The sequence below is a fragment of the Crinia signifera genome, chromosome 7 (genome assembly GCF_055691185.1).
Source record: "Crinia signifera chromosome 7, ASM5569118v1, whole genome shotgun sequence".
Lineage (NCBI taxonomy): Eukaryota > Metazoa > Chordata > Amphibia > Anura > Myobatrachidae > Crinia > Crinia signifera.
In genome coordinates, this window is record NC_139223.1 from 140,479,348 (window position 1) to 140,506,062 (window position 26,715).

The following is a 26,715-nucleotide window of genomic DNA, read 5'->3' on the forward strand; positions in this document are numbered from 1 at the left end:
AAGAGCCCACAGTATAGCATGCAATTGTTACTACAGGCAGGCAATGGGAGGACTGTTGGCCAGCACAAGTCACACTGACCAATGTTACATCCTATGCCCATATCTATCTATCTATTACCCACAATGTCCAATACCCTCTCGACTCTGTACATCCTCTGCCCTCATAGCTATCTAATACCCTCACTGTCTCATGCCAACTCCATGCTGGCGCCGTGAAACTACACAAGTACCCCGATTCCTCTTGCTACAATGCAAGGGGATGTATACAAACACATCCCCTAGCATGCGGTCAGAAATAAAAGTCAGCCTAAACTGTCAGAGTCCGCTGAAGATGGGGCAGGCTCTGTGACACCAGATGCCCACCCCAAACAGGCATCTCCATACCTGCTTCTACAGGGGAACGTCCAGAGTTTTTAAAATGCTGGGTGTTCCCCTGCTACAGCCCCCTGCACTCCACCGGCCCTCTCTCCCAGCAGCAAACGGCCCAGCGAGTGTGTAATTCACCAAAGCTGTTTGCTGCCATCGGGGCTGGGCCCAAATTTGGATCGCAACGAGCGATCCTGAATTGGCCCCGTAATGTGTAAAATGTTCATCACTGGCTTAGTGGTGGCTTGGCTAGTGTACAGACACGTGTTTACATGTGCAGGCTAAAATAGAGGCACAACCACCATACTCAGAATATCTACCATAAAGTGTAGGCAATATAAAATCAGTTCCTGTGTAATTTTTGTGAGACCATTGATGGTATTGTGGTATTGTTTTAAAGTCACTGCTTACATACATGTAGTTGTTGCTGGGATAATCATTGCGAGGTGACACACAGTTATCAAGAAAATACTGTTATCTGCAATATAGTCAGCACTTTAATCCTATACCGTTTTGTTGGCTGATCCTCTTAAAATATCTTTGTATCTCCCTTACTAACTTTGCCACTGGTCTCTACTGCTACTGCTAGCTCCTCTTTAATCCCATCATGCCTCAGTTTAATGAAATGTGACAACAGATAATCCAAGTCTAAAATACTGTAACATTAACAAATGTAAATAATTCAGTTATTTCACAAACCTTTAATGTTTGATAGATTCAACATGTCATTTTTATTAGATAAATCAACAGCGCAAATACAATTTCACAGAAAAACATGCTGATCAAGTACTTCCAGTTTCATGCTAAATCGTCCATATAATCTATCCAGAGCTTTAAGCCTCAAGAACAAAGACCGTCCACTGATTCATAGAATTCAATACCAATACACTCATGTTTCTGCTACTCAGCATACACAATATAATGTATATTTGTTATGTGTCCCCTGGCCTGTTAACCTCATTTATGATGGAGCAATTAGTGCTAATTAATGTTTCATTATGCTGTTAGGTCTAAACATAACCCGTCATACATCCATAACCTATTTGTATTGTCACAGCGTGCCAAGTTATTAACGTAATATTTAATGATTACATTATTCTTATGATAGATAGATAGGATGAACTTCAAAGTATTTGGTCTTGTCTAATTTATACATATATAATAAATTGGTTGCATAAACTGTGGGCGTATTAGCCCTCTGTTTCTGACCTATTATCCCATATATCAAGCTGTGCAAGGCTTACACTGGTCCTAATAAGTCAGAAACATTGCTTAGAAATTGCGAATAAACCAACAATGTATGCAACCAGCCAGGTTCTGAGCCTGCTGTTCTACTTTGCTTATGTTTGTAATGCAGGGCTCTGGCACCCATTATTATTTGTCCTGATGCTAGAATGCCCACCATGGGGTAAATTTACTAAGATGGAAGTTCTATTGAAGATGAGATGTTGTCCTTAGCAACCAATCAGATTCTATTATCTAGAAGATGCAAAATAAATAAGAAGTAGAATCTGATTGGTTGTTATGGGCAACATCCCATCTTTAATAAAAAATCGCATCTTAGTGAATTTACTCCCATGTCTCTGTTTTAATACTGTAAATGAACAGCCCATAAGTGTTACTAATGTCTATTATTATTGTTTCACAGAGTCTGAACTGACCTGATTTTTAAGGTCAAGCTTCGGACATGGCCGTCCTCCATTGTAAGGTTTTTCTTTCAGAAATTTAAATCGCATTTTCACTCCAGGTCCACAAGAGGTGCTACATGGGGTCCAGCTAGACCAGTCGCTCAGTCTACAATCAAAAGGGCATGGAATTTCACACTTTTCCTCAATGTAACCTGCAGAGTGCACGAAGAACACATGGTGTAGACAAAATAACAAGCGGCTTTAACTTCTATACACTATATACTGTATAACACACGCGTACCTCAAATATAAGGTAACCCACTCACACCTCATTTTTATGATTTTTTTTAAACAGAAAATAATTGAAATGAACAGACTTTTGAAAGCAAACAATCCCCACTGCTATTTCCGACGGGGAAAATAGTGGCGGGTGCCTATTCAATGCTGTCTTGCCTGACAGCATTGAAGAGGCAGATCAACAGAACAGGCCCGTTTTGTCGATAACAGCCGAATCACTAATTGTTGCGATCACGGCCGAATCTTGACAATCCACAGACATTTACCTGGACACACCCCCTTTTCCCCGCCTGGCCATATGCTGTCAAAAACGGGTCAGGGTCACAGCTGTTGAAACAGATCGACAGTCGTGACCAGGGATTGAATACCCCCCATAGACTTTAGGAAAATAATAGCATACAATAGGCACTCCCAGACCCATAAATACATTTTAAAAATATAGAAATTACAGCAGAAGTTGAAAATGTCTACATCAGGGATTAATTGTGGCCATTGCCTCTTCTGTCCCAGGGATCAGGACAATAAAACCTTGATAACAATAACAATAAATCCTTGATTCACTGATTTCCACTAGCAAATGCTCAATCATCAGAGTTTGCTGATTGGCAGATTGGATCACCAATCAGCATTTACTAGATGTATGGCATGCATCACTTATATGTGCATTCTAGCACTGGGAGTTCTGGCCAAGCAATCTGCAGACTTTTTTGCCTCCCATACAGTATGTCAATGGAAGATGGGACAACTCTAAAAAGTGGATGACATTTAATAACACTTTGCACTCTTAGCCCCTCTGTAGGTAAAATAACTCTGTGATGCAGATGATGATAGTGATAGTAGGACTCGTGTTTTCTAAAACATAAACCACAGTTAGATATTAGACTAGGCAAGGCCATGGTACTCAGCAAAATTCATCCACTTTCTAAAACAGATTTTTAAGCAGATGTAGCTCTAATTGGACTTTGTTTAACCATTAAATTAATTGTAATGAACATTTTTATTATTGTAATGAGAATTTGTATTCCCAAGCTCCAGTTAGGAGGTCTGATGGCTGCTGTATATAGAAAACTCCCCATATGTTTTAGAAAATAATCCAGAATCTACTGATTTCCCACATGAGAATTTTCCTTTAACTGCAGTAGATGAATCATTGCACTAAACTGAGACCAACTGGGGTTACACTTTCCTAAGTGTCTTCAATTGCAATCTGTTCCAACCAACCAGAACATTATAAAGCATATACTATTATTTTTTCAAAATAATAAAAATTCTATGTGTCTGTCAATTGTATGTCAAGCCTTTTCAATATTATTTGATATGTATGTATATGAATTGTATTGACAAAAATAGCTTGTAACAACAAATATCACATCAATTACTGCTGTAATAAAGTGAATAATAGCAATACAATAGTTCAAGGAGACCATTTACCACATCTATATGACCTCAACATATACAGCATTAGTAAATAAATTAATTTGCAACAAGAACCAATACAATAATCAAAAACTTGGTACATGTAAAAAAAAAAAAAAAATTATGATATACAACAAATATATAACTTAATAAAGGTACAACTAAAATGCAGTGCCTCCATCCAGCAAGGCTAAGTTGTACCAAGAAACAGTAGCGTAACTACCAGATCCCCCCCCCTCCCAAAAATTTGGCTCCCCCAACAAGTAACCAAGTAAAGTTAACCCCCCCCAGTAAAGTTAACACACTACCCCGCAGATATTGTCTGCGGTCCCCCGGTTCCTCTCCTGGCTTCTGCTGCTATGAAAACGGACCATCACAAAATGTCTGCCCCCATACAACAGACAGATTTTGAGGAGGCTAGAGAAGGCTGACACCTCCTCTAGCCTACTCAAAAACTGTCTGCTGTATGGGGGCGGACATTTTGTGATGGTACATTTCCATTGCAGCAGAAGCCAGGAGGGTAAATCTGCTGGTCCTGGCAACAGATGCAGAAGCGGCGTTACAATAGCCCCGCAGACCCCTGCGCCCACACTTACACAGTGACTCCCCGCCACCGCGAGGTCTGTGGGGCTATTGTTACGCCACTGCCAAGAAGTTAAGTGCAAACTACTCCTAAGTGATTGTTTCAGATCTGAAGGTAAAGTATGTATATACGGTAATCAAGTGGAGACAAGTTTATCAACAAGACCTCCTTTGCTACTTAGAGGGCGCTGTCCAATCCATATGGAATAAATGAGAAACTCTGGGGAAAATAGGGGAAGAGTGAAAGAACTTGGTTCTATCTATTGCGAGAGAATATCTTTATTAGCTGCACCAGAGAGCTTGGATAAAAGTAACATATTGCGCTTTGATATACCTACAGTAGTGCTGGGTTGTTAGGAAAAATTATCCAAAATATGCAACTAGGCATATATTTGTATATAGGGTATGGGTAATATATTGGTGTATCTGCAGCCTAAAATTCATCACTTGAGGGCTTGATAAATACTGTGATAAATGTCGGCTTCAGGAGCACCCCATTTAAAGTGATTGCATTGTCCTAATATAAATTTCAACTAAGGGGTGTAAATTTTTCCATATAGGATTTTAAGGTTATTATCTGCATATTAATTCTTTTAATAAGGTGAATTACAAGTTTAGTCTCAATGATCATGAACCATCTTCACTTCCACACTATAGTCATATACTGTATGATTTAAAAAGTATTTCTATTGTATTAAAATGTGACATTAATGACCCACCCTTTGTATGAATTCACCTATCCACTTTGCCCAGATTTGCCGGTACTTGTTTCGTTTCACTGCGGCACTTCCCAGCAGATCGTATGTAAATCTTATGCAAATTGTGCCCAATATTTACATACGATTTGCATACAATTTGCATATGATTCGATCTGCGATGCAATTTAACACACCCCCACTATCCACGTCAGCCGAAGCGTGGCGAGCGCATACTCCCGACCGGTTCATACCCCCACTATCAACATCGGTGTGGAGTTGACTTTATAAAATGTGGCGAGCGCAGAGAGCCACCGAGCCCGAAGCATGGCGAGCATAGCGGGCTTAAACCAAGCCCGAAGCGTGGTGAGGGGCCACGGAATACACATCAAGTAATCCATGTCCACTCACCACGCTTCGGGCTCGTTTTACGCGTCCCCACGCGGGGCTCGCTGAGCTTGCCACGCTTTGGGCTTGCCACACTTTATAAAATCGACTCCACGCTGACATGGATAGTGGGGGTATGAACAGGTTGGGAGGACACTTACTGCATGCGCTCGCCACACTTCGGGCTGATGTGGATAGTGGGGATGTGCTAAATCGCATCATGGATCAAATTGTATGCAAATCACATGCAAATCGTATGCAAATCGTGTGCGATATTTGCATGTATTTGCATACAATTTGCATGCAATTTACATAGAATGCGATCTGCTGGGAAGTGCCGCCGTGAAACTAAAAAAGTACCGATTTGCCCTCTGTCAGTCACTGTGTGTGTCCTAATAAGAAAATATGCTGCAGGCAGGTGAAAGAGAGGATAAAGAAAAAGTAAAAATCTGTATTTTATTAGTTATGTATTAGCATTTATTTATATTGTACTTAACTACTGGTACTTGTGTCATTTCACGGCTACCGATATATCGGATGCGATATTGGCCGATATATCACCTAACTATTTTTAATTCTCTAGAGGGAAGTGCAGAGAGAAGATTCTTCACATTACTTTGGCGGGTGGAGCTGGACGGCCATGTCAAAAGGCCCCACCCCCAAGTTGGAAAATGTCTGCAATTTGTGGCTCCACAGATAGGTGGCAGGGCTGAATGGCATAATTTACATCTTAAGGCCTCCCCTCAGGGCTTTAGATGACTTTATTTTCAACCTGCCCAGTTTACAAGGAAATGGTCAGGAAGTGGCAAGATCCAGGAAAGTGACCTACTGTATCCTTCTGGGGCTGCAGGGGACTACTCCAAAAATAAGGATGGTAGGCAAGTATGATTAATATAGCACCAGCATATTCTGTAGCAATTTATAATTGGGAACACTGTTCTCTTAGTGGGCTGTATATTTGAGTCATACAACAATCTTGGTAGCAATTTTGGCCTAAGGTCATAAGGTTGTTTGAGTATGTACATTTTATTTTAACAGTGTAGAGGTGAATTAATTATGTACAATAGATTATGGAAATGAAGTTGGTGGTTCTAGAATGTAAAAGCTTGTTTGAAGATGCTTAAAAATTTAGAAGTTAGAGGAAAGTTTTGTGTGAGGGATAGCTCTGAAAAAGTTTTTTAACTGGGAATATGAGCAAGCCAAGAGTGTGGATGAGAGATGCAGGCTTTTGGAAGAACCTATGGATGTTGCCATGTTTGTCTGTAGTGTTTGATATAGGTCAGTAAACACAATGATAATAAATAAATTAATATTTAATAAAGTATCAGTTGAAATACAAAACAGCAGTAATGCCAGAACACAACAGGCATAAAACAGATGCCGACAGGAACACTTGGCACATAGAGGGTTAAGTAGTGCATTAAAAAGACAGGGATAGGGAGTATAGGGATGATGAATTTCCTCTCTCTCTATGGAGGATGTGAGTAGATGCACAGACAAGCAGCCTATCTGCAGTACTGCATTTAGATGGGGAGTCAAAGGTTGCAGTAATATCATTGTGCCTCTGACTCAGTAGAACATTGTACTGCATTTTGTTAAGAAATAGAAATAGATTGAATGTGGGGAACAAATGGCAATACTAATTCAGCGGTAAAACTGGAAATTTGAGCTGGGGATAACTCTCTATATCAGGGATAACTACCAGTACATCACCAACAACTCAAGGCTTATATTGGGGCCAAATGCCAACCATCAACAACTCAAGGCTAAGATGAAGGCCAATTTCCAGCCAATGACCAACAACTCAAGGCATAGATGGGGAAAACTGCCATCCCATGACCAACAACTCAAAGCTTATATCAGGGATTACTATCAGCCAGGCAACAACAGCTCATGGCTTAGAGCAGGCATGTCCAACGTTGGCCCTCCAGATGTTGTGGAACTACACATCCCAGCATGCTTTGCTACCGTTTTGCTATTAGAGAATGCTAAAACTATTGCAAAGCATGCTGGGATGTGTAGTTTCACAACATCTGGAGGGCCAACATTGGACATGCCTGCCTTAGAGGGAGGACAACTGCCAGCTCACAATGAAAAACTCAAAACCTATATAATGGATAATAAGGGATATTTACCAGCCCATTACCAACAACTCAAAGCTTATATTGGGGCCAACTGCCAGCCCATCACTAACAACTCCGGGTGAAGATGAAGGCCAACTGCCAGCCAATAACAAACAACTCAAGTTTTATATGGCGGAAAACTGCCAGCCCATCCCCAGCAACTCATGGCTTATATTGGACCAACCGCCAGCCCATTGCCCACCACTCAAGGCAGAGAAATGGGTGCAACTGCCAGCCTGTAACCAACAGCTCCAGGCATATATGAGGGATAACTGCCAGCCCATAGCCAACAACTAAAGGCTTAGACAGAGCTAACTACCAGTCCATCACCATTAACTCAAGTCATATAATGGGGCCAGTTGCCAACCCTTCGCCAAAATAATTAAGGCTAAGATGGAGCCCAACTGCCAACACATCACAATAACTCAAGACTTAAATGGAAGGCTATCGCCAGTCTATTGCCAACAACTCATGAATTACATATGGGGAAACTGATAGCCCATAACCAACAACTCAAGGCTTAGATAGGAGCGATCTGCAAGGACATCACCAAACAACTCATGGCTTAGATGGGGAGAGAAACTGCCAGCAGATCACCTACAACTATAGGAGTATATCAAGGATAACTGCCAGCCCATCACTAACAACTCAAGGCTTAGATGGAGCCAACTACCAGCCCATCACCAACAATTCAGGGCATATATTGTGGCAAACTGCCAACCCTTCACCAACAACTGAGGGCTAAGACAGAGGCCAAATGCCAGCACATCCCCAATAAGTCAAGACTTATATAGAAGCTAAGCACCAGCCTATTACAAACATTTTAAGGCCTAGATAGGGGCCAACTGTCAGCCTATAGCCAACAACTCAAGGATTAGATACGAGTCATCTGCAAGCCCATCACCAAACAACTCAAGGTTTTGATTGGGGCTAACTTCCAGGCTGTTACCAACAGCAAGAAATATATCATTTAAACCATGCAAAGTTTAAGAGAGCGCACATGTGACACTAATAAAGTTTTAAACAGTATTAATAATTTATTAATATAACAATTAATATACAATCATAACATTCATAAAAAATCACATAAAAGGACAATGAAAACCGTGGGATATGGTAATGGACCTTTTGTATCCGTTAATTGATTTATAATCTGAGGATATGGCCAAGAAACAGAGAAAGGGCATCTACCCTCGTATAATAATAAGTGAGGAATTGTGGTTATTTATTGGAGCACCAGCGTAGTAATCGCAAAAATTGGAGTACCTTGCCTCATGAACCGTTTAACCGTTGCATATATAAAAGTTTATTAATAACCAAAGTTTCTATAAAAGAGGCCATATCCTCAGATTATAAATCAAATAACGGATACAAAATGGCCGTTACCATATCCCACGGTTTTCATTGTCCTTTTATGTGATTTTTTATGAATGTTATGATTGTATATGAATTGTTATATTAATAAATTATTAATACTGTTTAAATCTTTATTAGTGTCACATGTGCGCTCTCTTAAACTTTGCATGGCTTAAATTATATATTTCTTGCTTTTTTTGAGAGACACAGAGGTCCTCATTTGAGAGCTGCAGGTGACACATTAAATATTAGACACCTGTTCTTAATTACATTGTGTGCCCGATTTAGTGACTCCTTTTCCCCCTATCTATCTGTGGGTCTGGAGACTGTTTGTTTAAATATATCACACATTTCTTGTGGCTCACATTGATAGGGGAATTGGGAACATTATTTTTGTCTTTTTGTTACCAACAGCTCAAAGTATCCAAACTCCTCTGCCAATGGCACACAAGAAAGCTCACCAGGACCGTTAGTGTCACTGACCCCAGTATGGTAGAATAAGTCTAAACATGTGTATTGACAAGAAGAGCAAATCAAGACCTACAACAAAACAGCCACTGTCACCATTCTTTTCAACAAAACAATGAAGCTACAAACTACCGTTGGGTGGGAAGACCGCCAAAGAAGCAAGAGAATTCCTTACCAGAAAATCATGATTATTAACCAAAACTCTACACCTTAACTGTTATAGAACTACATAAATCAAACCATAAAAATTGATTTTTAAATCTTGAAATGAAACATATTCTGTCACATCCTAGTAGTTTAAACGCCAACAGTCATATGAAATTACTTCTGTCTTCCTTCAGGTCAGTATTATATATTATATGACATGTTTAAATTTAATTTAAAAAATGCTGTTTCATTTTTTATACATTTTTCCTCCATATTTATAGGGAAATTTTACATTTGGGTACCTGTGGCATTTCACTGTGAATGATATGATAGACTATGACTAAATTACTAGTATAGTTTGTATTGTAAAGATTTTTAGGAAAAGCTCATGCAAGCATCTGGAGACTTGATTCTGAATGTGTACAATATATTGTGGATATATTGCTTATGTTGCAGCTTGAGACCGAATCACTCAGTTCAGTCATCCATAAATGCAGAACTGAGGGTGTCTTGTAATATTAATAACCGCTTGTCGCTCTGTCAGCATAAAACCAATTTAAAGAGTACCTCTTCTCAGACTGGTCAGTGACTGAGGTGTGAAATAAGGCCCTTACTATCTAGCACTTCCTATCACACTTCCATGTGTGAATTGTATGTAATTGTATGTAATGTACCATCAACAAATTCATCTATCCTGTTATTGCTCAGAAAAAAATAATGTTCATTGTATCTGAGCTTTTCTCGTATCCCTGATTTTTTTATTCTGTTGGACTATGGATTGAAAAAAGAAATATATTTATATATATTTCCAGCTGAATTTAAGTTAAATCATCATCTACTGTACAGCATTACAGATGTGTAATGGTTAGCATTACTGCCTCACAGCACTGAGGTCATGGGTTCGATTCCCACCATGGCTCTAACTGTGCGTGCAGAGTTTGTATATTCTCCCCGTACTGGCGTGGGTTTCCTCAGGGTACTCCGGTTTACTCCCACAAACCAAAAATATACTGGTAGGCTAATTGGCTAACAACAAATTAACCCTATATTGTCTGTTTTTGCATGAACATGTGGTAGAGAATATAGATTGTAAGCTCCACTGGGACAGGGACTGATGTGAGCGTTCAAATATTCTCTGTAAAGCCCTGCAGAATATGTGTGCGCTATATAAGAAACTTAATAAATAAATAAATAACAAATATTCTCTATACTCTAAACCAGTGGTTCCCAACCCTGGTCCTCAAGTACCCCCAACAGTGCATGTTTTGCAGGTCTCCACACAGAATCACAAGTGCTATAATTAGCTCCACCTGTGGATCTTTTCAAATGTGCCTGAATAATGAGTGCACCTGCTGGGTGACCTGGAAAACGTGCACTGTTGGGGGTACTTGAGGACCAGGGTTGGGAACCACTGCTCTAAACCAATGGTTCTCCCTACTGTAGCACATTCCTGTTGTGTATAATGGTACAGGAGTTGGAAACCCATTAGTTTTTACTGCACTACCACATTATTGCCACAATGGTCACCCGGTTTTTCATTTAAGCCTAGTTACACAGTTTAGGAACCACTATGCTAGGGTATCTATATTTTTTTTTGTTATGTTCACACGCTTCGGGCTCGGTGGCTCGCTGCACTCGCCACACTTTATATTCTCAACTCCATGGCGACATGGATAGTAGGGGTATGAAAAGGTCAGAGGACGCGCACCGCCGCCCCTCGCGGGCTCGCTGCGCTCTCCACGCTTCGGGTTGGCGTCAATCGTGGGGTGGCGTTGAGGGGGTAAAATTGGGGGTCTGGGGAATATTTTACATTGAATCCAATGTAAAATAGGGTGACCCTATTCACATTTGATTCAATGTAAAAATTGCGTCGATCGCGTCGGTCGCATCGCATGTGATTTGGTCGCATGCGATGCGACCTACGCAATTTTTCCGACACGACCACCCCGATGCAAATCGGTGTGGCCGTGCTAGGAAACAAGTACCAAATATTGTTTACTCTAATATCCACATGGGAAGTGTTACCCTCTACTTATGTAGAGACTTTAACACCCAACAAGGAAAGAAAGCATTGTTGTGGGTGCACTAAGGATCACATGTAAGTCTAAAATATAACTTTTATTAGTGTATAATAAAACCTAAGCAATGTCTCAGGGAAATATTTAAAATCTAGATTGTGAAAAGAGAAATTAAAAATAATATCATTTTTTCAAACTTTATTTTACACTGATATTTAATTTACACTGTATCACTACACAATGTGATGTATGGGATATCACATTTGTGAATATTTTACCCCTTATTTTAATTTTTTCACTTTTTCTTGTTGACTGTTCATGCATTTCAGTTAGACTTTTGTTTGAATTAAATTAATTTCACACACTTACATTTGACCATGTAATTCACATATTTTTCATATTACATATACAAATAACATGACAGGTAAATATGATATCATCCCTGGGACTAATGTAACTAATGTATCTAAATCTCTGGTCAGGATTTGTTGGAGATCAAAAAAGTTATATAAATATATTTACTATTTCGGCAGTGACATATACTGGAAAAGAAAGGCTATAATAGGGATAAAAAAATCGGGTAAAAAAACCTGTGACAAACCCCATGTCGACCTTTTGACTGTCAACCTACACCCATGTCGACCTAGACCAGTGATGGCTAACTTCGACACTCCAGCTGTTGTTGAACTACACATCCCAGCATGCCCTGCATCAGTTTTACTATTTGGCCATGCTATAACTGATGCAGAGCATGCTGGGATGTGTAGTTCAACAACAGCTTGAGTGTCAAGGTTAGCCATCCCTGAGACCCATGTTGACCTTTCTGCATGTCGCCCTAATGGTGTCAACCCAATGAATGTCGACCTAACTGGTGGATAGCTAATAATCCATACCTGAATCTAAAGCTATCTTTTAAAGACGGACAATTAATGTGATTACCCCTTTAAGTAGATTTCTGTACAATAACTCTATTGGATAACGTAAAACTCATGCCCCCCCAATACATTCAAATATTATTTTGGTCGCCTCAGCTGCAATTTGCTACTTAAGTTTTACAAATACTGTATATTCGTCAATTATATTGGCTGCATTTTACACAAACTAATTTGTATTTAAGTCCGTCAGGAAAGAAAGGTGCTTTGTTAATTAGAAGAGGATTTTGTTTCCAATTTTTCACAAAAGAAAAACTTAAAGTTTTTGTTCCCAATGCGTAGGAATAGAGACTCTGCATGGTCTTTTCTCTTTGGTATTTTATCTTTTCATTCTATTTGATTTGCTCTTGTAATGCTCATGAATACATTGTACCTCTGTGAGCAGCAGCTCTATAGAAGTGTCACTTGCTCTGTAGAAGTGACAGGTAATAACTGCAGTCAGCACGTCGTGTTCCACCGCTCCGTGACCTGCAGTGCCGGAGAGAGTTCTTACACCTCCCTGGAAAGAGCGGAATGCAGTAAAAGCATTCAATGGGTTTCTGATTGGGATAATGCTATGAGGCCTGTAATGAATGGTAGTAGCATTTTATTGCAGCAGTGGTGCCTAAAAGGAATAAGACAAAATACACCTGATTTCCACTAAACTATGTCTAAAGCACAAGATATTATTATATCTTACTTATATAGAAGAGATATATAGAATTCACAGAAATGTATAGTGCTGTGCATCTACAGTATAACATATAGCAGACTTTTGCCAGACTCATAGGGGTAGAGGTGGAACCATTGTGCTACAGATGGAGCCGGCGTTGTCTTTGCAGGGGATGGCGGCAGAATCCTCAGCCGCCATCCCCCATGAGAGCTGGCCGAGAGGGACTCCATTAGACTGGGATACGTGAGCGTCTCACACGCACACACGTCCCAGTCACTCGGCAGCTGGGCAGCGGGACCCTGCCCTTCTCCGCTTCAGGGGTTAGGGGGGATGCGGGAGGCGGCGGGTTGCACGAGCGTCTCTTGCGCACGCGCCCCCCTTCTGACGAATGGCGGGGCATGGCAGCTGGCGGGGCTGGTGATTCTATCGCCAGCCCCGCAAGCATGAGGCCAGCTCCATCTGTAGGAGCTGATTGGTTGGTGGTTTATTTATCACTTTCAAGGCTTAGTACATCTCATCCAATATCTCAGTATGATGGAATATTTCTACCATGAAAATCAAAAACTCAGAAAGTTTTTCCAAACACTTAAGTAGAAGTTCCCACTAATGTGTTGCTTTGTAGGTCCAATTTATCCTAAACCTGCTTTATGGCCTTTCCATAATTTGAAGCTAATCTTTAAGGTAATTCTGACATAGGGCCAGATTCAAAAAGCAAAAAAGCAAGTCATTATGGGATCAATTCAGGATCACTCACAGTGCCCCTGCCCCGATGATCTGGGTTTGCGCATTTCTGCACATATGCAAACCCCGACAGGGAACGTCCATGGCGAGTTACACACTCACCGGGCTGTTTGCAGCGGGAAGGGAGAGCCGGGGGCAGACAGGGCGGTGATGGCGCTGGACCATGGGAACGCCCATCGTTTTATGGGCGTCCCCATGAAAATACTGGGCCCACAGCGGGTCGAGAATGTCACACGATTTCAGCCGCCCACCCCGTCTTCATCCTGGTGCTCGCAAATAGAAGTCATTTGAGACTGACTTTTATTTGCAAAGGAAGGACAAATCATTCAAGGGTCGGCGACCCTCAAATGATTTCTCTTGCTAGCAGCACATGCAAGGGGATATGTTCTCGTACACATCCCCTCGCATGTTTCCGAGGAGATTCTGCGGCGGAGGGAAGTGTATTGTGCCGGGCGGCATCACAGTCACTCGTAAATTGCGATGTTCGCAGCTTACCAAGCCAACCTGAGTGAGAACTTATGTGTCTGGTACAAACCATGTTGCAATGCAAGATGAGCAAATGCATTTATATTGTATAATGCAGGGTTTCTGCTTCTGCATGTACTGTAGCTCACAAATGTTAGACAGCTTTATTTTTACACTACAATTGTAGATTTCAGTTTGAATACACACCACCCAAAACTTAATCTCTCTGCACATGTTACATCTGCCCCACCTGCAGAGCACCATGACTTTGCCCACTGGCCTGCTTTTTTGCATTGCTTGCAAATTTGAATCAAACCCATATCCTGGAGGTATGTTTTAGTTCATTATTTAGCTATAGGATGAGCCTTTGGTGTTCACCAGAGGATATTACAGTACATGTAGAGCTGAATTAAGGGGAGGGGGGCACTTGCCCATCTCTCCTCTTTCAAGACGCAAAACTCGACAGAGGAATGCATGAGCTGTACCCCAGTAGTGACTTATGGCTCGTTACAGTATGAGTCAGGTTGCGCTTCTCCACAATTAACTTAGGGACATATGTATCAATATTGTTTTTACTAAAATAATGTGAAAACTGGTGTCTCCACAAACTTGTCACATTATGTTAGCATCACTGAAATGTATCAAAGGACAATTGGAGGAGAATTCTCCTCCAAGCCCTTAAATGCAAGTCCATCCTTTTAGTGGGAAATGTGATCTGCTCATATTTATCAGATTGTAAGAAAATACTGAAGGAAGCCCTGCGATAATAATGTAATCTTTGGAAGAAATTATTATGACCTTTGCTTCCGTGGCCATAGCACATTAGATTCTAATGTAGCTGCCATGGAACGGTGATTTAACAAGTGTTTAGGAGAGAAAATTGTATAGACCGGCGCAGAGTATAAAAAACGATGTATTGTACAATATTCAAATACTTGGGATGTGGTATATCAGGTGGACAATGCCCTGATTGACAATGTTCAGATCGACCCTCAAAAGGTCCACATGCGCTTGGTTCCCAATTGGAAATGGAAAAGTAAAAAAAAAAATTAAAACAGATCACAAAAAAACTCATGGACCATCTTTTCATGTGTCGACCATAGCCCATGTTGAACTACAGTATTTCTGGTGTTGACCTTGACCATGCCGACCATATGTACGTTGATCATACAGTATGTGTTCAACCTGTTGGTTGACATCCGGATGCCTTTCTTTTGTAGATAACAGAACAGTTATCACTGATGTCACTTCAGTCTTTAATTTGCATGGCACCTGCCATCAAAATAAATGTAACCCCTTCAGTGGTAGGTTTTTCTGGGGCATGGCAGACCACCCAGGGCAGGTTTTTTGCCCCAGAAATACTCATCACTGAAGGGGCTGCAACTGCTCTTCCGCTGCTTTTTCCCCCTCGGGCATTTGGCCGCTTGGGGTCACTCAGTCTTGTTCGGACGCTTGTGCATTTGGGCACCCGGTTGATCAGCGGGGAGGAGCGGTGTGCAACCTATGGGGGAGATGTGAGCGATGATGGAGGGGGGGAGCGGCAGTGTGGTTGATGCTGCCAGCCTGTGCACCACTGGAGGCATCACTGGCACACACTTAGGAATCAGTGGCACGCACAGACATTTTCTGGGCTTTTCAACGCCAGTAGTGAAACTTAGCCTGGAAAATTTACGGACATAGCACTGAAGGGGTTAATAAGCGTAAAGCTGCATCTAGATTCCTTCTCCCACCTTGTGCATTATACTGAAATGCAGCGACCCTCCTGATGCTAAATGTCTGCAACATGTGATAAGTTAGAGAACGAGATGGCACCTTTCAGCACAATATACAGAAACTCTGACAAACTGTTCCGGCTCTATTCATGCTATGCTGGCCCTTCAAATACTAACACTTTATCGCCTGGTAACAGCTTTTCTACAACTCCCATGAACAATATCTTGATCCTGCGGCAACGACATCCATTTTATAATAGGAACATCTCATGTAAGCTGAATCGCCTTATCTCAGGCATTACAGAACTGCAGCTACTGGTAAATGAAACAAGATTATCTGTAATACTGATGTAACCTGCATGATATAACCTGGCCGGTGCACATAGTGAAAAATGTTTTTACGAAGCAACATATTTGTGGGATTATTTATAATAATGAAAGGGGCGAAGATACAAAAAGATATTACAGTATATTTGATTTTTTTTTTGTAAAATCAAAAGAATATCCTTTGTAATGTGCGGTTTTATTCTTCTTTTCTAATTTTGTGGTATATTTTGTTGAGATACAACAGCAATCACTGGGATATCCCTTTCACACTGAAAGTTCTACCAAGTAATTTATTCAGTGTAAAAAGAGTCAACCCAGGTCCCCCCAACCCCCCCCCCGCGGAGGCGACCGTGGCCTATCCCTAAGGAAATTAGAGAGCCGGTGGATCCACAGGTTGGACACTTTAGCCCCCAAACGACTCAATGAGAACAACCCCCTCTCCATCTTTTTGACATGTACTAAATGAGACTATGCCATCACTGTCTACTCAGTCTGGCACCATGAACTTAAAACTGAATAGTCAATTATCTTGTCTTTTTTCTTGCTTTTTTCTGTTTTTCTGCCTTCTTATTGTGTGCTCACTGTGATGTATATATGTACATATCTAGACACTAGACTTTCCATAGATACCCCTATTTGTCCAATATTGTATTTGTACTACCCCGACCATTAGCCTTACGTGTCTCCTCTCTCCCCCCCCCCTTCAACACCCCCCACCCCCCCACACACACCCCACCCCCCACCACACCACCACCCCCCCTTTCACCACCCTACACAACCCTCCATCACCCTCCCCACCCCACCAAAACCCCCCTCCCCCGCCCGTCCACACTAATATTATATAACAACAAGAACCCAATAAAACATAAATAAAATAATAATAATAATAATAATAATAAAAATTATTCCCATATCTAAACATGATAAATGTGCATTTGTAAAAAGACACAGGCATCCCCTCAATTCACCCACGATCTACTGAAGTAATTACTTCACTTTAACATAGCACACACGTTGCTAGTCACTTGTCACTTGACACCCCCCTAAGTGACCATCCTACCACGGAGCCTGCCACATCACATCTCAATTGCACTTAGCTCACTCAAGACACTAATTGCATTCATCCGTTATCCCACTATCTTAATCAGCCCTTAATCACCGACCTCACACTTATTGCACCTATCCCATTACCATCATCAGCCCCCATTCACCCATAGATCCTGGTAAATACAGATAACCCGATCCGGCTATATACCACGTTCTTTAAACGTTAAGCATGGTTTATTAGTTCCCCAACACCTTGATTTACTGTCACATAACGTTAAGAACACCAGTGCGCCATTAATAACCATGCAATTAGTCCTATTAGCCCATAATCACGCACAGCTCCGGCTAACCCGGAAGCTGTGCGTTCCACAGCTGCGTTCCAGCGGCCGATTTCCGGCCGCCAAACTTCCGGTTTCACCGGAAGTACCATAGCGCTACACAGACTTGTGTCTGTGGCGCTGTCCAGCTCTAAGCCCCTAGCAGATGGTATAAATAGCTGGACCAGAGGGCAGTCAGATTGGCTGGCTGACCCTGTCCATACCCAGGCTGTTCCTGCGTCGTTGACTACCTGTTACTTGAATGAAAAAACGTAACTATGCTTTTTTGCTCTGTGTATATGCATGTCTTTTCTTTTCAGCAGGACATGCATTAACTGTATTTATCTTTTGTATGTTGTAGGCTCCTTGATAAAGGTCCATGTTGGGACCGAAACGTCGGAGCATACATTCCTCAGATGTGTATAACTATGTTGACCCAGTTGGATTAAATTACTTATTTGCTTTTATCACAAGGCTGATTTGTGATTACGGAGAGTGCTCCGCATCTGCACAACTGTGTGCAGATATTCTGGACTATATATATATATATATATCCTTCTCCAACCAAGGGGGGGGGGGTGTAAGTGCTTTACATATATGTGGTTTTGTGGTTACATATATATATATATATATATATATATATATTTGATTTAATCGTGTGATGTCACAGGAACTCTGTCTGAGCTTTTTGACTGTATAGGATATCAGTAAATAGTCCTTAATATGTGGGCCGAGCCTCTGCACTCTGTTTCACTTTCATGATTAATATATAAATATATGTTTATTTGTGGGTTTATGCTATACTTCTATGAGAATAGCATCAAATTGCCCCCACTCCCTCATCATATACGCATGTTTTATAACATATGATGTGATGAAGATGGTGCTCCCAAACATGCTCCTTCAGTGGCCAACTATAATTCCTCTTCGGGCTTCTCCTAGAGCTCAGTCATCAAGTTTAGCACCAATAGATATGACAACTAGAGGTAGAGTTGCTAATATGACAGATTGGATCTGATTGGCTGGCATTTTATCTCTCTCCACTGTAAAAGCCTATACACACTGGGTGACTTTGAGCTAAAAGCCGCTCAAAACAGCACGTTTGAGCGGCTTTCAGCTCAAAGCCGCCCAGTGTGTATGCCCTGGCGATGAGCGGTGAGCGTTAGGCGCTGCTGCGCGCTCCCGCATCATTGCTGGGAAAGCAGTTCATCTGCTGGTATTACCAGCTCTGTGCTATGCAAAGCCATCCACTCCCCGCTGACGGCGCTGGACAGGGGAAAAGCCATTCAGTGTTTATGCACTGAGCGGCTTTCCCCCCAGCGATGATAGCGATGTCCATAGTCGCCCAGTGTGTATGGACCTTAGCGCCCTCCAAGGCTTAGTACATCTCTAACACAGTCCTCTTATCTGGAACAGTAAATAGATGACCATCTATCTATGAATTTCATTGTCTGACAGTAGACAAAGGGGTAAAAGCTGTATTTATACAAGAAAAGCTACATTGTCATAATAGGCTTCCCCAACAATTAATGCAAGTTGCTGATAAATGACTGACCTAGAGATAATTTAGCATTTATACTTACCAGAATGACTACAGAGCGTGGGTTCTACTATCCTGTCACTTAAATCATAACAAGCAAGAGCACGGAACCGGACACCTTCTCCGCAGCCTTTCATCTTCCCCCGAGTTCTCGTTCTCAGTTGAATATCATTTCTTGAGTCTCTTATTATGCAGTCTGACCAATTTCCATGCGGCTGAGATTTATATGCTTTACAGACGCAGGCCTCTGTCTCCACTAACGGATAAACCTCGGCATTCTGACATCTGTCCCGCTTCTTGCTTTTCCCTGTAATGAGTATGGCATTGTTTTATTGAAATCTAAAATAATATACAAGTGCAACAGAATTCATATTCCAGCTAAATAAAAACATATTTGTCTTCCGTGTTTTCAGCCACCTAAGAGCAAAAGTTTAAATACGGTATTTCAGATTTTGTGACATTTCATGGCCAACTAATATTGCCTCCCGCTCGGAGAATAAGCGATACATTTTATTACACAACAATAACATTGGAGGATACAGAGTGGATTTACTCACTGAAATGTTCAAGGTATCAAACTATTTGTCATTAAAGAAGAAGTATACCAGCGGCGTTACACAAAAGAGAAATTGTGCGGCATCCTCCTGTCTCAGGAAGGCTATATACATTATTAATATTCCGCAATTACATACTGCAAATAAGACAATTACTCTGCCTCTGCTTACAATAAACATTTCACACATTACTCACACTTTGAGGTGTCCCAGATGGCTGCCATACTTGCACAAAGGGAAATTAATGCAATTTAACAGTAAAGTAATTTTTCTGTGCACAAGGCATCTTATAGCATCAAATACAAAGCTAAGAAGCCAAGAGGGATGAATCAATGTTTATATATATATATATATATATATATATATATATATATATAGAGAGAGAGAGAGAAAGAGAGAGAGAGAGAGAGAGAGAGAGAGAGAGAAGATAGGTGGCAATTCAACAGATATAGATTGATTAAGAATCCTTTATTGCGGTCAGCCGGAGCGCTCACAGTATCATCAGACCACGTGAAGCGGAAGGAGAGGTCAGTGAGAGTGACCACTCCGCCCCACTTGTTACATGCCGGCGGCGTCAATGTGTTCCATGGCGGCGGGTTTACTCGGTTACCCGCGCTCACACACAGGGGGTGAGTAGAGCATCCAATCAGATATTTGCAAAGGGGGTTTGTTTCTATCTGTGTACAGGTTGAGTATCCGGTATCCGGACATCCCTTATCCGAATTATTCCAAAAACCGTGGTTTTTGGAATCATTCAATTTTTTTTTTTTTAACCCCCTAACCCTCTTTTCATACTTACCAAGTCCCCGGGCGTCCACAGCAGGCCTCCGGCATCTTCTCCAGGGTCTCCAGCGGTCCCAGGAATGCATTGCGCGAGTGTGCGCGCGCGCCAGTGACGTCTCGCGCAATGCATTCCTGGGACCGCTGGAGACCCAGAGAAGATGCCGGAGGCCTGCTGTGGACGCCCGGGGACTGCGTGGACGCCGAGGGACCACCGGACACCATCAGGGGACAGGTAAGTATGCTTTAAAAAATATATTCCAAAAACCGAAAAATTCCCCTATCCGGAATGCTCGTGGTCCCGAGCATTTCGGATAGGGTATACTAAACCTGTATTTGTATATAATGGTGTTCAATTTTATTGTGCATTTGTGTCCCTGATGCCGGGGTGGATTACCTCGTAACGGAAAAGAACCGCAATAAAGCATTCTTAATCAAGCTATAAGTCACTAGGCTGCTATGCTCGCAGCCTAGTGAACAGGTAAATGCTATACGTAGCCCCGCCGAACACCTGCCCCCACCCCCCGCCGCCCAGAGTCTGCTCCCATGTGAGTGGATGTTTTTGCATGCACATCCTTTCACATGCAGCTCACCATGGAATGATTTCTCTTCCGTTCGCTAATGAAAGTCAGTCTAGACTTTTATTTTGGCCAGAGATGGCCAAATTCGGGCTGACGCTGACATTATGTGATGTCAGCCACCCACCTGAGCAAGCATTGACATGCCTGCGTTCGTGGGAGTACACCCACTTTTTTCATGGGTGCACCCATCATTTTTTTGGGCATGCCCAGGAAACACTAGGCGTACCCCTGCGTCCACCCCCTGCCTGCCCCCAGCCCGCCTTTCCTGAAGCAAATGGCTTGGCGAATATGAAACTCGCCAAAGACGTCTGCTCCGGGGGTGTGCACATGAGCATATTCGCCCATACGCAAAACCCAAACATCGGGGACGGGGCATTTTTAAAACACAGCCTATTTCATGGCAGGTAGGAGCTGATTGGCTGACTTTATCACTCTTTATTTTATCACTTTTCAGGATTAGTACATCTGGCCCCAAGTGAGGAGGAATCCAGCTAGCCTGTAGTGCCAGATAAGGGTCCATATGGGTCAGGAGCTGAAAAGTATGAATGGCTTATTGTGTGCCACGGGGGGGGGGGGGGGGGGGGCAAGGACCGCTGGGTTGTTGCTAATGATGTGGGAGGTGTGGCCAGTGTTGTGGGGGTGTGGTCTGGAAAGGTGGTTTGTTAATAGTCTAAATAGTCTCCTAACACTGGGGAGGGCAGAGTAGGAACTTTTGTGGTGTTGTTTCTTGGCCATACCAATTATTGCTCACCTATTGGGAGCTTGGTGCTCTAGTCATGCTTGGTGCTTACACATCACACTGGGGGTATTCCCAGGACAGTGTGCATGATGTGCACAGTGCGGGGGGTGGGGGGGGGGGCACACACAGTATTGCAAGGGCTCAGTGGGTGCAGGAATTGACTATATATACACAGTGAATGGGGCGAGATGGAGTTGGGGCAAGATGGGAGCAGCGATGGGACTGGAAGACCGTGGGGGTTCTGAAGTCAGAGCAGACTGAGAAGAGCCCGCAAAAGCTAGTGTGCATATAGATAGATACAAATAATACATGAAAATATATAGAGAAAGAAAAATTAGTGACATAAAAGAAAGCTCACAGTGCCTAACAAGTATTAACAAGAACTTACAGTGTGGCTGATTGATGGTCACTATAGTTCTGGGGTAAGGAGAATGCTTTCACTTCAAAGGAAAGTTGTCCGAGTCCAGAAGTAGAGAACGCCCAGCCTCAATGATATGGCGAAACTGGCAACCCCGGACTTGTGTCTTATTGTCTTGCAACGGTGAAGCATAATGCTGCCAGAAAGGGAACTGGTACCCCCCTCCATACTCAAAATAGGGACAGTTTGTGACAAAATGCTAGGGGAGTGGCTTCAGGGGGAAGTGGTGTGGTCACATAATCGTACCAATTTTCATTACACCACACGCTCCTACACACGGCGCCAGGTAGAGCCCCTTAGGCACTTTGCACCAGGTAGAGCTCCTTAGGCACTTTTCGCAATGTATAGCCCTTTAGACACAGTTTCTCTTAATTTTATAGATATTCTACATGTACCCGAGCATGGAGAGCAAATTGAGCCATGCGAGGGGCTGCGGTACACTATACGGTGTCCATGTCGACATATGTTGACATAGACACATGGGCGAGATTTAATGGGATGAAAGATTCAGAAAGTGAAAGATTTGGGAGAAATCTCCAGGTTTTTTTTAAAGCAGCAATCATTTACACTTCAAAATCAAACTGATTTTGCAGTGTAAATGATTGCCGCTTTAAAAAAAGTGGAGATTTCTTACCAAATCTCTCACTTTCTGAATCTCTCATCCTATTAAATCTCACCCAGGATATGTGAAAAAATCTCATTGACCTATTCATGTCGACCATGCCTATGTCAACCATTAGCTTGTGTTGACCTTTTGTCAATGTCGACCTTGGGTATGTTGACTATTTCAAGGTGTCGACCTAGTCACTGTTGACCATTAGTGGTTGACCTAGAGACTATAGATGTAGACATTGTCTACAATTTATACCATAACCATCAGTAGTAGTACCCTTAGTAGGGCAGCGGGAGTGCTTAGAGGGGCAGCGTGAGAGTTTTGTAAGGCAGTGGGAGGGCTTAGTTATTCTGCAGGGGGGTTGGATTGTATGGGGAGTCGGACTGCATGGAAGAAATACAGATGGAGCCACCATCAGCCAGGCATAGGCCGGTGGACTGGCTGACTGGGACGTGCAAGCCTCTCACTCTCTCCCGCGTGCATAGGAATGGCTCCTATGCATATTGTGATATTTTTACTGTATGTTTTCTCTTTTATCTTCTATTATGCACAATTAAAGTAACAGCATGATCAGGACACAACAGCTGTATCTCAGAGGGATGTTAAGTATGGCTGCATTGTAATCCATCAGCCTTTACAACGCGGAGCTATAATATACCAAAACAAAGGCTTTTTAGAGAAGCCCATCGAATAATCAGACTAATGAAATAACTGATCTCCCACATGTTGTGTTATGAGAGAACATTACATAGTCATTGGTAATGCTCTGCTGTACATACACACACCAACAAATCAAGTTCCCTGTGGTGTATTTAACAGTTCTCAACATTAATGAATGTTTGAATGGAGCAATTCAAGGATCTATTCATTATAGAGCTGCAGTAATTAATATTCTATATCAACACTGCAGGGTTTCGGAATGTTGTACTGACATAATTTATACATCTGTGGCCGCCCTTTCCCAATTGCTGGATACATCTAATGCCATCCTGAGATGCATCATCCCCTAAAGGTAATAGGGTGTGAGAATCAGAAGGTTAAAGATAATGCCACAGTTGCGGTACATCTCGCCACACATCATACAATAAGAGCTGCAGCAGGTGGAGGGTGAGCGGGTCTCCACGGCTTTCCCTCCTCCTGCTGTGCCCGGCAGCCTCCTGCTCAGACATTTGCAGGGTCTGCGTGGCTCCGCCTCCTCCTCTCTGCACCTGGAAAAGTTGCAGGGAGGAGGAGGTCACTGGTCTGGGCAGCTCACCAGGAGTCTGCACCAAACAGAGATGAGGGGGGCTGCACGGATCAGCGGGGGTTACGCGGGCGGCAGGAACACAAAAGGAAGCCTATAGGCTTCTATAGGGTTACACCAGCTAGAGCTGTGGTGGGGCTTTATTGCATATTAAAATGGGGCTTTTACCGCATTTTCAGTTTAGTACATCCCGCCCTTTGGGACAGTTTTCCCACTTATTTTAAAGCGGCAATCAATTACAAGGAAAAATCAACCTGGTCTTTTCTAATTTCTAATGCAGTACTTCATTTACCAATGCCTCCAGCTACCGGTGTAGGGATGGCGGCCATAATGTAATGCTGCCCACTGATACAGTATGTACAAATTAGTTAGCTCTAACCCTTAGTATTAATGTTACTGTATTTGTCATTTTAGTTCTAGGACAGGCATATCCAAACTATGGCCCTCCAGCTGTTGTTAGACTACAAGTCCCATCATGCCTTGCCATAGTTTTGCTATTAAGGAATGCTTAAACTACGGCAAGGCATGCTGGGATGTATAGTCCCACAACAACTAAAGGGCCATAGTTTGGACATGCCTGTTCTAGGAGGTGAAATAGCATTTACCAGTAAGATGCCTTCTCCTGATCCTGGATGAAGCACAGTCTGCTGAGCATGAGGTAAACTGGGTCCAAGGGGTAAATGTACAGTCCTCTTTGCAGGGGATGTTACACTCCTGTACTAAGGGTGGGACTGGTCCTGCCCATCGAAGACAATCTGTCACTTGAGTAGGATGGTCATCAGCAGTAACACAGATTACATCTGGAAAACAAGAAACAACAGACTCATCCCCTGATTCTATAGTACTTTATGTTAATGTGCATTTTACCAGGATCCAATCCCCTTGTTTAGCTTCAATTTACAACTCATTACTCATCTGTGGTTCTCCAGTTTTGAAGTGGGTTGGGCTACATAAACATGTAACCAATTAAATAATTTAAAAGGACACAGCAGCATTGGGCATATCAGAAGATAACTGTTCTTTATGTGTGAGGTATTGATCTGTCTGTGGATTCTGATGAATGCTGCATATGAAAGAGGTAGTCATATATAAGCTAGCAATAGAGATAAGTGGGAAGTGGGATATAGTTACATAGTGTAGTTAGGAGATGAAACATGTTCAAGGACAGGGCTGCATGTGAAGGCAAGATAGAAACTATAATTAGACAGTGGAAGGAGCAGGGTCTCCAACAGCACAGAGTAGCAATGTGCGGCTCCTGTCAAATTTGTGCAATGGAGATTGCTGTGTCAGACAGCTCTGTATGAAACAACATTCATACACCCAACTTATTACAGGTTGAGTATCCTGTATCCAAAATGCTCGGGACCAGGAGAATTTTGGATAACAGATTATTCCGTATTTCGGAATATTTTAATATTTCAGTGATATATTTTGAAGTATCTTGCATTTATGCTGTATAATTACCTTAAACACATGAAATGCACACAAATATATTTTATTACCACATGAAATGCACACAAATATATTTTATTTGTTCAAAAAAACAAGGTTTCAAAACATGAAACAAAATATGTGTACTATCTCAGATATTGAATTTGAATGCCAAGCAATCATTTTCTTGTACATATATAGTGCCAGTTACATATCATGTCCCCAGTAGTGCTGTTACAAATCTCACCAGTGAGTTTTTAGCAAAAACTATTTATTTTTTTCACTTTCTGGAATGTATGGTTTTCGGAATAATTTGGATAACGGATATTCGGATACGGAATACTCAACCTTTCTTTAAAGTGGCAATTATACAACTGAACAACTCTCTGGTCCAGCATTTAATTGTCTGCTGGATCAACCTCCAGACATGCTATTTATCACAAGTGAAATAACCACCCAGATTAAAAAAGAGCTCATGGAAAACAGAATTGCATCTCTGACAGCTGCTCGGCTATGCACAGAACCAGAGCCATTACAAAGTCCACAGCAGTTGCATACACATACACAGCATCAATGCAGAAATAACTCCCTGAATGGCTAAAGCAGTAGTGACTCTGGAACCATTATTCTCTATGTCATTGGATCTCAACTCGGTTCTCAAGAACCCCCAACAGTGCATGATTTATGCTGCTTTCCCATTGCAGACCCGTTTTAAGTTACAGGTAATCTTAAACGGTATTTAGCATTCCCACTGCAGCAGATTACAGTTTTAAATGCCATTTAAGTACCATTCCCATTGCAGGTAAAACGTTTTAGCTCTTCAAAACGTTTTTAGAGCACAAATGAGTGCCTGTGACTTTAATGGGCTTTAATGGGCCAAAATCTCTGTTACATATATCTTTCACCAAAGTAGTGCGTACACACTGAGCTATTTTCCCCAAAGAGCAAGAGATTTTCAGGAGGTGAAAGACTTTGCTGAAAATCTTTCATTATAAACGGCTATTTACATAATGGGCTGGGTTTGAATTCCATTGGTTCCATATTTACGTTACTGGCAGCGACACGGGGGTGGGGAGTATGCGGCCGCCAGCGAGTAGTTCCACAGGGGGGGGGGGGTGGAACGGGGTGATGTGTGTGCAT

General features: G+C 42.1%; 1 protein-coding gene across 1 annotated transcript in view; it reads right to left on the reverse strand.

Annotated features, from left to right (window-relative positions):
* THSD7B (thrombospondin type 1 domain containing 7B) overlaps nt 1-26,715 on the reverse strand; it is a 443,716-nt gene that overhangs the window by 125,638 nt on the left and 291,363 nt on the right. The window contains exons 13-15 of the mRNA XM_083153878.1: nt 24,750-24,944; nt 19,260-19,523; nt 2,028-2,206 (exon numbers count right to left, since the gene is read on the reverse strand). Of these exons, the coding sequence (XP_083010004.1) occupies nt 2,028-2,206; nt 19,260-19,523; nt 24,750-24,944 (638 nt within the window). The remainder of the gene's footprint in view (nt 1-2,027; nt 2,207-19,259; nt 19,524-24,749; nt 24,945-26,715) is intronic.